Source organism: Xylocopa sonorina, chromosome 8 (genome assembly GCF_050948175.1).
Source record: "Xylocopa sonorina isolate GNS202 chromosome 8, iyXylSono1_principal, whole genome shotgun sequence".
In the NCBI taxonomy this organism is placed as follows: domain Eukaryota; kingdom Metazoa; phylum Arthropoda; class Insecta; order Hymenoptera; family Apidae; genus Xylocopa; species Xylocopa sonorina.
In genome coordinates this window covers 2,417,484-2,428,603 of record NC_135200.1, presented here as the reverse complement: position 1 = coordinate 2,428,603, position 11,120 = coordinate 2,417,484, and the positions used below count along the sequence as shown (strand labels likewise).

At 37.8% G+C, this 11,120-nt stretch overlaps 1 protein-coding gene across 1 annotated transcript in view; it reads right to left on the bottom strand.

Moving 5' to 3' along the window:
- Positions 1 to 347: 347 nt before the first annotated feature.
- LOC143425827 (cysteine-rich secretory protein 3) overlaps positions 348 to 11,120 on the bottom strand; it is a 90,362-nt gene continuing 79,589 nt past the window's right edge. The window contains exons 5-7 of the mRNA XM_076898864.1: positions 7,954 to 8,099; positions 1,991 to 2,197; positions 348 to 737 (exon numbers count right to left, since the gene is read on the bottom strand). Coding sequence (XP_076754979.1) covers positions 482 to 737; positions 1,991 to 2,197; positions 7,954 to 8,099 — 609 coding nt within the window. The 3' untranslated portion in view covers positions 348 to 481. The remainder of the gene's footprint in view (positions 738 to 1,990; positions 2,198 to 7,953; positions 8,100 to 11,120) is intronic.

Here is an 11,120-nt window from a genome sequence, read left to right as displayed (position 1 = left end):
TCAGACGCAAAATGTACGCTGCCATTAACAATTTGACATTACACGTTAATAAACGATAATACGTACAAATGTAACGCTCTAATTAAGAATTCCGTATTACGTGTCAATGAAAACCGTCGAAAATCGTCAAAACTGTAGCAGCCAATCCCACTCGAACTGACATTTAATCAATGTACATCGTGATAAGAATAAGAGAATTACAAATTACACCATCTGAGAGGATGAAATTTCCCTTTGCCCCGGCACGAATCCAGTTTACACGCGATTAACATCGCGCTACGAGACGCGATAGGCCTAATTCCCACTTGGCGTGGAAAGCTCGATTTAAAATAATTTCGTACCTCGTGCTGACTCGCGTCGACGTTCACCCTCGAGCGGCGTGATCGATCAACCGTCGCGTAAGGGTCGTAGAGGGGTAGAAGAGAGGGATGTGGGCACAGGAAGGGGTGTGGAGCTCGACTCCGCGTTGACGATCCGTTCACTACCCGTGGCGATAGTAGATCTTGTCCTTGCAGTTGCACGTGGCCCCGCAGAACTTTCGCCGTTCGCGTCCTTCGTTCGTGTTCGTCTCGCATACCCAAGAACGAAACGTCCTGACCAGCTCCGCGCAGTTCGACCAGAGATCGGTGTAGTAGCAGGCGTTCGTGCACAGCTTGTTGCGCGAGCAATGGTCCTTGCACATGCTGCACGCCGCACCCGGGGCGTAAGGGTGCCCCAGTCGACCTTTGTAATTCCCGCTGCAACCGTTTCAATATGAATTCAATGTTATTTCAAGTTTAATTATTTGCAAAATAAAATTCAGTGTTAAGTCCAGTCAGTGGTAAAATAAACAATTTCTGTAAAGCCATCTCAAATACTCGCATCAAACAGACTCAATTGTTTACTTGTAACCGTCTAACGTAACATAACGTAACAGCAGTTTATTTATCATTAAGAATCCCAGGCGTATCCGTTCCGCATTGCTCGAGCGCACGGTCGATCCTTTCTGTTTTTCAAACGAATCCAAGCAACCTCATCGCTAGGTCCTCGACGCGCAGCCGAGAATTTCCCACGGACGCTGGTTAAATGAAATAGAAACGGTTGTAGAACGAAATCAGACCGAGCAGCCGAGGCGTTTCTGAAAATTACTAAACCGCGGGAAATAACGAAAACAGAGGAACGATGGGCGAACGAGCGCTCGCGGAGGAGCAATCGCGAGAGGCACCAGTGGAAAACACGCAAGGTTCTTCCGCTTTGTTGCCCCGGCGCATTGTATCGCTTTCCGTTGTTCGCTTTTATGCATGCTTTCTGTTCGCTAACAACTGGCTCGCTTTCTCTCTCCCTCCCTATTTCTGTCGTGGTCACCTTTGCGGCAAACGTTTTAACGTTCCCCCGAATTTCCAAAACAACACCTGTACATCGATCGTTATTTTCGCCAAAAAAAAGAATAAAAATATTCCGCGAGGTGCGCGTTCGATTGTATTTTTCTTTTCCGATGGCTGAACAAAATTTAGACTTGTTATTTCGCTTTCATTTCTCAAAGAACACTTCGAAATTATACTGAATTATAAGTTTCGTTCATGAATAATAGAAATCTGTTCTTTTTTCTTTTATTTTATTCAGAGAGTAATAACAGTCTTGACTTATTTTTTCAAATTTTGAAAAAGATTTTTTGTGCAAGTAATTATTTCGATAAAAGAAACAGACAAAAATTCTATAAAATATATTAAATTGTAAATTTTAGTGGTATATAACTAGAAATATCTTATTTTTGTTCTCTATTTTATTCAGCTTAAAACACTATTTCTTTTACTATTTTAACTACTTTAAAACACATAGAGCCGCTATGAAAAATATGAAGAATAATAACTGAAACAAATTCACTATACGTAACATTTAATTGTTATGTAATTAAAGCGAGGAAATTTAACAAAAACCCATTATTTTAGTATTCAAAAAGTAGTAGATCTTACGTTTATTAATTACTCGGTACTCGAATGAAAACGCTTACCTCGGGGCATAGTTGCACACGTACATGAAGAAGTCCTTGCCCAGCGGTCCTTTGCCACCTGTACAGTGACTCACACCGCAACCAACCAGATGCGTGGTAGCCCACGCGATTTGAGTGTAATGCCCAATTTCGTGCAAGTCGTTCGCTTCGTCGTCCCCAAATTTGTAGTCCTTGTACTCCATATACCACATCCTGATAGCGAAATTCCTGGAAATTAAACGATTCGTTCCTGTCAAGAACACTAATTAACAAACTCTCCGAAGAATTTCGTACACTGCGACGCTTTTATCGTGAACAAATATTGGTACTATAGGCACATGGTTTTTGTTTTATTTCAGTTGCTACTGGCTTTTTACAATAATAATTAAGCATCGATCTGAAATTTGTAATATATTGACTGCAAAGTTTTGCAATAAATTAATTTTAGGGGAGTTTACATTACATTCTGTTTGCATTCTTCATATTGTAATGAGAATTACAATGGTTTGAACGGAAAATCCAGTGTGAGGTACATACGTTCCATGCATTTGGTCCAATTTTACATAAGAGACGTCGATTAGAATTTTAAAGCGGTACTTTTTCCTAGTTTCTACCAGAATATATAAGCAAATCGTATCATAAACATGAAAATACTTTCCTTCAATTAAAATATTAAGTAAAAGTACAATTCCTTACAATTGGAGAACTTCGTAGAAGCAAAAAACGCGAGTTGTACACGCAATTAAATGCACCGAGACATTAAATCGGCGGTAATCCTTAAATTTCCATCGAACTGAACTCTGCACCGACGTTTCTTCAGTGTTTCACGGTTTCACGGTCCACACGTCCACGATCCTCCCTCGCCGCGGTAGACGGTGAGCATCGAAAGAGATTCAGACCGTTCGAAAAGCTTTTCATCGTGAAAGAAGGGAATCGAATCAATTAAAAAACACGACAGACTCTCCCGACCGGTTCCATCGGGGTTGTTCGCGGCAAAGGAGGACGTGGAACTGACGTAGGCGACAATTGTTCCCTTTGAACCGTCAACAGGTGGCTCCCCAAGGAGACCGACGAGTTCGAAAGCGAGTTATCGTTAGGCAGAAATGGAACAATGCCGATGAATCGTAACTTGTAATCGGACTCGGTACTTTCCGCGTCTGCGTGTCTGAACAATAACAGGATTTTCTATCTGGAAAAGTCAGTCTTCCGTGTATTTATAAGCTTACTCGGTCCGTGGCGCCTAACAATGTAACGGGGTTCTCTTTGCAAGAAACAATTTACTACCTTAAACCTGTTTCGATTATAGTAATCTCGCAAGAGAATTTTATTCATTTTTACCGCGATAAATAAAAGTATTGGGTAAAAACTTAGTCCTCTATATCGAGTTCCTTTATACCGTACCTAAATGCCTGTACTCGTAGGACCACTAACAACGATGGGAATGTATAAACTAAACGTTTTGACCGTGACTAGAAAGCTGTTTACTTGAATTGACTATTTTGCCTGTGTACTGTTTCACTGAATCTTGCTATGGTTTTGTAGCTTTTCATCTTTAAACGCGAATGTTGATTTTTGAAGCCACTTCGTCATCCCTTCAAGTACTGATGGTACATTTGTGGAGAAGGAATGACGAAATTCTTGATGCCAAGGATGATAGCAACAGTTGCAGCGACCGTTTACCGGTTCCAAATATTTCGTGACTAGAAGTTTTCTGAACATTTCTTAAATTTACGGCAGGACAATTGCTATTGAGAAACAGAAAACGACTAAACTTACTAAATTATTACACTTGGAATATTTATACTTTCCCAAAAATAGCACTTATCTCCAACCCTTTCACAAATTTAACTATCACCATCTCTAAGCTACGTTTCGTTTGTTGCAATACTATGCGATCTGAAAATTGAATTTAAATTGTTTCTTTGGCACTGTGTTAACTCTTTCTTGCCAGCTATTTGTACTGAAGCACGTTGCTTCGAGTAGAGTTGTGTATATGTAAGCGGGGAGAGAAGAAAGAAAGAAAGAAAAACGTTTCGTCCTGGTCTTGCTAATGGACTCATCGGAACGGTTACCAAAATGGCGGAGTCGCGCCTTAGACGCGAGAATGTTGGACCTACTTTTTCTCTGAGTTATTGGCGTTCCTAAGGGCGCCAACTGGCCCTTTCACTAACCGGTCTTAATACTTAAAGTGGTATTACCTGCAGAAAATAGAGAGATTCGTACTGTTTAATCCTTAACGGTTTAGAACACCCCATTTTGTAGCCATTTTGTAACTTAAAACGAAATTCGGGCAATAGAGATGGGAGTGCAAATTCTTGAAGCTAGAACGACCGTTAGCTTAAAGACACATCATAAACTTATTTCTGTTATGAAAACTATAAAGAAATTCTAACGGTCGTTGTAGCTTCAAGAATTTGCACACCCACCTCTATTGCCCGAATTTCGTTTTAGTTTTTGGTTCCCCTTTTAATTTGCTCGTTACTGCAATCAAATGTCTACAAGAACCTACGCAAATGTTGATTTAACCTATCCACGCGTCTCACCCTTGCCATGCACCCTTCTGCGAGGTGACATCGTCAGCTCGAAGAAGCAGTACTGGTAGAATCGTTAGAACCATAGAATTGTATAGATCTAGAGTTAGAATAAAAATATCTTAGAAACTGAATTCAATACTTAATCTCTAAAACCCATTTGGGAGTGTTTTTTCGAATAACTTGGAATCAGTCAGCACACCGATTGCAAAGTCGACAGGGCCCGAACGAAGTCGATACTTCGCAAACCGATAAGCCACGAGTAAGACCTAACAAGTACAAAGAAAGTAGTTGTGCAGAGCTTGAATTATGCATAAAGCTATTTCGAGGTTGAGTTTGAACTTGAAGTGCAGACAAATGGACTTTGAAGACAGGTAGGCGTAACTAACGTGAATGATAGGGAATATTAGCGATTGAAAGCCAGAGTTTATAGAAGTAACAACCAAAAGAGTTGTATAGCGATCGATGAGTAGAACTGTGGAGTTACAGTTCAGAAAAACCAGCCGCGTTCGTGGAGCATGAGATTTTTTATCTTTTAGAAAGTAAGAACCTTTTTTTAATTTGTATTATACTTGGTTTTTACTAAACAGATGTATTTATTGACGTTTTCAACGTTTGTTTTAATAAGATATCTGTGGGCGAGACAGTGGTGGGGTTTGTTTTTATGATTTCTGAGATGCGGTTCTAAATGTGTTTTAATTTGATGAAGTTGGATTTAGGACTCGAGGACCATACTTGGGAGCTGAGGACCACACTTGGGCACCGTGGGTTAATACTAGTTAATTCTTAGGTGTTTTTGAGTTTGAAGGAGTTGTAGAGGTGAGGGAGAAGTGCTCCAGTTGTAGCCAAGGTTTTTCGAATCCTATCTTCCAAGGATTTTGAGTTTATTTTCGGTCCTCTCTACCTGGAACAATTAGACGCGAGGATGTTAAAAAATGTTACAGGTCAGAAATTCGGAAATAAATGCTTGCGGGAAATTATATTACATGTCTGAAGGTTGCTGTCTCTCTAATGGCGAGTGTTTGAAGATCGCCACAGTACGAAATAATAAAAAATTGAAAAATACCAATATATTTATTAGAAGTAAAGGAAACAAATAATTTATTAATTTTATTAAATTTAATCGTTGAAAAGTCCAGAGGATAGATAATGGTACGTTGTACGAATTCCAGCTCCAAATCAGTTGAAACCCTCCCGTTTGACTTATGGTCGAGTTTTCTACCGAAACTTCGTGGCTTTTGTTGCAATTAAAATAATTGTAGAATAAAACCAGAAGCCAGAGAGAGAGAAAGAGAAATTAATGACTCTGCGGATAAAGGAAGTATCCAATTTGAAGCTATGTAGATTAATTCTGCGGTTTACGGTATTTTAAATTACAGTGTACCCATTAGCTAAATTAACTGTTAAACAACTAAAGACCTCAATTGTAGGATACCATAATGCGCGTGCTTTTAAGAAAATAACGTTCGTTATTTTAATTCAGAAATGTACGGCTATGTTACGGGGAAACTGGATAATAACGATCGGCAATAATTCCAAGCGTCTGACAAATAATAACCATTTCTACTGAAACTCGATAGCTTTCAGCATATCGAAACGAACCGAGGAATAAACTCGAGATCGCAGCAACATTTCTAATTATTTGTTTCTAATGCTCCCAATATTTGCCATGTTGAATAATTATTAATTCATATATTAACCCTTAGAGCTCTATAGACGCATATATGCGTTTGGCGAAAGTCATCCGTATAACCTAAGGCCGCATTTATGTGTTTTCTCTAAGTCATCGCCCTGGACTAAGGACGCATATAAAAATCTCCAGAAATTTCCGAAACGGAAATAGATTTCAAAATTATTAATTCCTGTTATAAATATCAAATTAAGTTTTTTAGTTGATTGTGAAATTTAATGTTTATAATACATAATTTTAATGCTGAAAAATAACAGTCTTTAATTATTTAACCTTCTGCAAAAGAATCACTATAATTTATTACTGTTTGCGTCTTGAATAGTCACTTCAGCGTGTCAAAAAAGTATTCCGGCCCAGCGATGGTCGGTAATAGCCGCGCTCCGTCCCTACGATCCGTTTCGGCCAGGAGTATTCACAGCTCTAAGGGTTAATAATATTTTATCAACTCCAACATTATTCGTTACAACTGGCATTATATTTAAAAAATAAGTCAATTCCTAGCAATCACTTTCTATTCGTCCATTCAATTTGATTATAATATAATAATATGTTGTATTATGCGATCGACAGGAAATTAGCGGATTATTCAACACGTTCCTAAGATCTCGCGTCTGAATCCTCTGGAACGAACAACGACAGGAATTTGAATTAATTAAAACGTATCAGCGTGGTAGAGTTTCGCGGAGGACCGCATACCGCGGAACGATCATTCTCTGCAGTGGCGTGATCCTGCTTCGGGGACGCTTAGAAGAAGATCCTCCGTCGCGAATTTGAATATCGAGGAATTTTAAAACCCTGCGAGTTTTCACACCGCGACATCGCCCCGCGTGCCAGCCGACCGAAATAGACTCGTCGCGGGACACAACGCCTGGCCTACTTCGCCGCGGTGTCGTAAGTGGAAAAGTTGAAAAATTCTGCGGGAAACTGGGTGGCGTTAAATTTGAAACTTCCACTTCGGCATTCGAACAGCGGAGCATTTCGTGCAAATTGAAAATTAAAGTTTTATATTAAAAAACAAAGGAAAATCAAGTATCTTTAAAAGGAGTTTTAGAAATTGTGTTAAAATATTTCGTATCTTCGAGTAGAATTGTAAATTTAGATGGAGTAAAATTAAGCGAATGATATTTCGTAATTTTAGATTTGAGTATTGTATATTGTGATTTGATTACAATCAAGATTTGACGTATCGTATCTCAAATATAGAATGGAACTGAGCTCTGACGAGTCGTCAAAGTCGGCAAAGTATTATTATTATTGGAGAAAATATAAACATGTACGGAAGCTATTTGTAGCCAATTATTTTCGATTTACCAAATTAAATACGCGAATGATGGCTGAACGTTCAACATCCACCTGGATGCATTCCGACTTTGAATCGTTCGAAACTATCTGTGTCTGATCAATAACGAACTCTTCTACTGGATGCCTTCGATACAACTGGTTTACAATACGACTCGTCGGAACGAGTGATGGAACAAATTCAAAGGCACAAGATTCGCGATGGTATTATAACTTGGTTAACATTTCACAAAGCAATTTGATGCTTGCACTACCTTCGTGAATTTAATCCAGCATTTTGTTCTTATCGAGAATCGTTGTAAGTAAATAATTTTAATTAACGATTATAAAAGCATGCCAATAGAAAATGCAATTTTATTCTGTCTTCGATTGAGCATATTATATTTAATTAGTATTTCAGGATAACTAGAAATAAAATGTTTTTGTAATTCCTGATATAAAAATATAAATTTTTGTACACTTACCATAGCGTTCTTCTTGTCGTGATAAAGATATTTTGCCCACTCTGACCAAATCCATCCAAGTACAGGCCGGTTGCGTTGTCGTGGACCAATCCAAGGCATCGACTGGACCACCTCTGGGCAGCTTTAGCCAAACCTGGATGCCATTTCTGAAACAGTATAGAATTTCATTTATCCTTGTCAATTAAGAAGGACAGGGAAATTGTATACCAAAGCAAAATAAAAAATTATAATTAATCGAAACTATATAAACGATCGCATAGAGTATTTTCCATAAGAGATATATTTAATATATTTAACTATATTTGTACAGCAAAGCCACAGTTTATCGATATCTGCGACATGAATGATTTATTTCATCAACAATTATTAATATTCTCCAAGAAATATCCACCGTAATTCGCCAATAAATTATTAAAATAGCAATTCTCCCAAAAAGTGTAACCACTTCGTGATTAACAACAGCAAAGTAAATCATATCTTTTAATTACATCACTCCCCCGAACCATTTCCACCCACCGATTAATCATAATTACCGATTGCTCCCTAATCACGCTCATTAATCACCGTCTTGATTCCACGTTACTCACAATCCTCAGCCATTAATCAATCTACATACACGTACAAGGTGATTCATTTAACCGTCACACTTAAGTTCACCAATAAACTATTCCTTGTTCAAAAATTTGTTTCAAATATTCTAGATTATTATTTAATACCGGTCGAGACGTACGATCTAACAAGTAATTTAAACCATATTAACTTGCACGATAAACAGATAACAGGTAAATTTAGATGGTACGATTAATCGACCTACCCTGTACATTTATCCCGACGACGACGACCTGTTCTATAGCTCTAATCTCGCGCAATCTTCCGTGTAGACCAAAATTTATCGCGCACCCCTTTCACAGGCTGCACCGAGCGACACCCTTCGCTCCCTCAAGTTCGCCCGTTAATTCTCTCGAGCAACGAGCCTTGGTATCATCGTAACTGCAACGATCCTCCAACGTGGCTCGTAAAAATTTATAACTCGTCCTCGCCCTCGCGATACTCGCGTCGCGTCGCATCGCGTCGCGTCACGTCGAACCCCTAAGACTGCACCTTGGCGCGAGACTTCGCGAAATCACCGACCCCGTTCGTCGCGAAGATTAAAACGACACCAAGCTACGAGATGGCTGTTACGTCGTGACCCTCCGCTCGTAACAAGTCGCCGTAAACGAGTGTTTATTAAATTATACGAGGTGCACGATACGCGTAGTAGTAGATAGGCGACGTTCAAGGCAGTTGGGATGGCGTTAATGGCCTGTGCCTTTTAACACGTTCACGCTCACTCTCGATTCGGTTGATGAATGGCGAAAGAACATTTTTTTAATTGGTCGCTCCTTAAGAAGTTCGATGAACGTTTCGAACCTACATAATAACATTATGATTTTATTTTAAGCAACTTTTCTAAAAATTCGCAGACATCTATAGTCGTAATTGATGTTTACAATCCCAAGCACTGGACGTCTGTAGACGGCATTTACGTCAACGTGTTATACTATTGGCACTTTAAATTCACCCTTTTGCAAATAAAGTACTTCTACTTAAACTAATATAATTTTATTTACAGATATTTATTTTAAAGTAACTAACAAATTAATTAAAGTATAAAAATATAATTGATCTTGCTGCAACTTCTGGCAATTTGATATACCTATTCATATAATAATTATAACAATTTGTGGATGTAACATTAGTAACCGAGTTATTAATTATATCTAACCAATTTTCGCGGTTTAAGGTTTCTGCTAACATATTACTCATTAAACTAACATATTAAACATATTTTTCAGAAAAAATTTTTTTTTGGAAAGTATTTCTTCAATGGAGCTTCACATCGATGAATATAATATTAAAATATTAAAGATATTAAAAGTACTTAATTTGCTAAAGGACAAACTCAAAATGTCAATACTGGGTTATAAGTGTTAGGCTTGTTTGTATTTAAACGTAGAAAGAAGAAAGAAAATGAAATGTTGAAGGCTGTATCAGAATTTGGGTTTATGTAAAGACAAATATCTGCCTGTACAGTAGAGAATTGTATATTTGTAGCTTAACATTATTATCAAAATGTAAATTTATAATATTTATGTAAACAGTAGTTTGACTAGGAGCACAAATATATTTATTAATAATTCAAATAATAAAAATACTAATCTCGTTATTCTTATTTCTTATGCCTAAGGATACAAAAAATTATACTCGAATTATGTAATTTTTAAGAAAGCTACTGTAAAAGTTGATTAAATGCGGGGAATAGTCGTTTGAAAAATCCCATAACACAATAAAACGCAAATTAAAAAAATAAAATAAAAACAGTTACTTTTTACATATAACACGCATTGGAAGGAAGTTCGAGTCTGGTTATTACTGCATCGCGAGAAATGAATTCTCCTGTTTGTCAACACGTGTATTTCGAGGTCTGGAATTGTCAGAAAGAGACAAATCGTCCAGTAATTTTCTCGGGGACGATGCCTCGGCTACGGTAGTATTGACGTCGATTGAAGTATTGCGAATTCACGCGTCTGTTGGACGGGAGCAATCTGCTCGTAGAATTTATGATCCTGCGCGTGTGAATTTCGAATGAGGACAGCGCTCCTGCAACGAGTATTCGCTGGATTTGTTCGTTCAGAGTTTCGCGAGAGGAAAGTTTAGAGTGATACGTGAAATTAGCGATTTTTTCGGATCGCATAGAAAGACGTCCATTTCAATCCCTTTCTTTTCTTTTTACATACTTATATGTATCATATTGTTGCAACCATAATTCACAATTGTTACTAGTTTTTATTTATCGCTATATCATATTCTTCGTGTTTTTGACAAATTTGCTTCCGTTTTATCACTTATATTATTATACTTATTATCGACTTTTCAATTGTAAATCACACAACTTGTTCAGCACTCAAACTCATCCATTTTACAGCCTCTTCTCATCAACAATCATTCATAGATGCATCTACCTTTCTAAATAGTTTTAACAATGACTAATCTAAAAATCCCTCCACCATTCTTTCTCAGTATTTCTGTGATCTTTATATCTCGTAATCCTTTACCCAAACCAACAATAAGCTCAAGGGATCATTGCTATCCTAATGAAAATTAGTTTTATTACTAGAATCCATTTG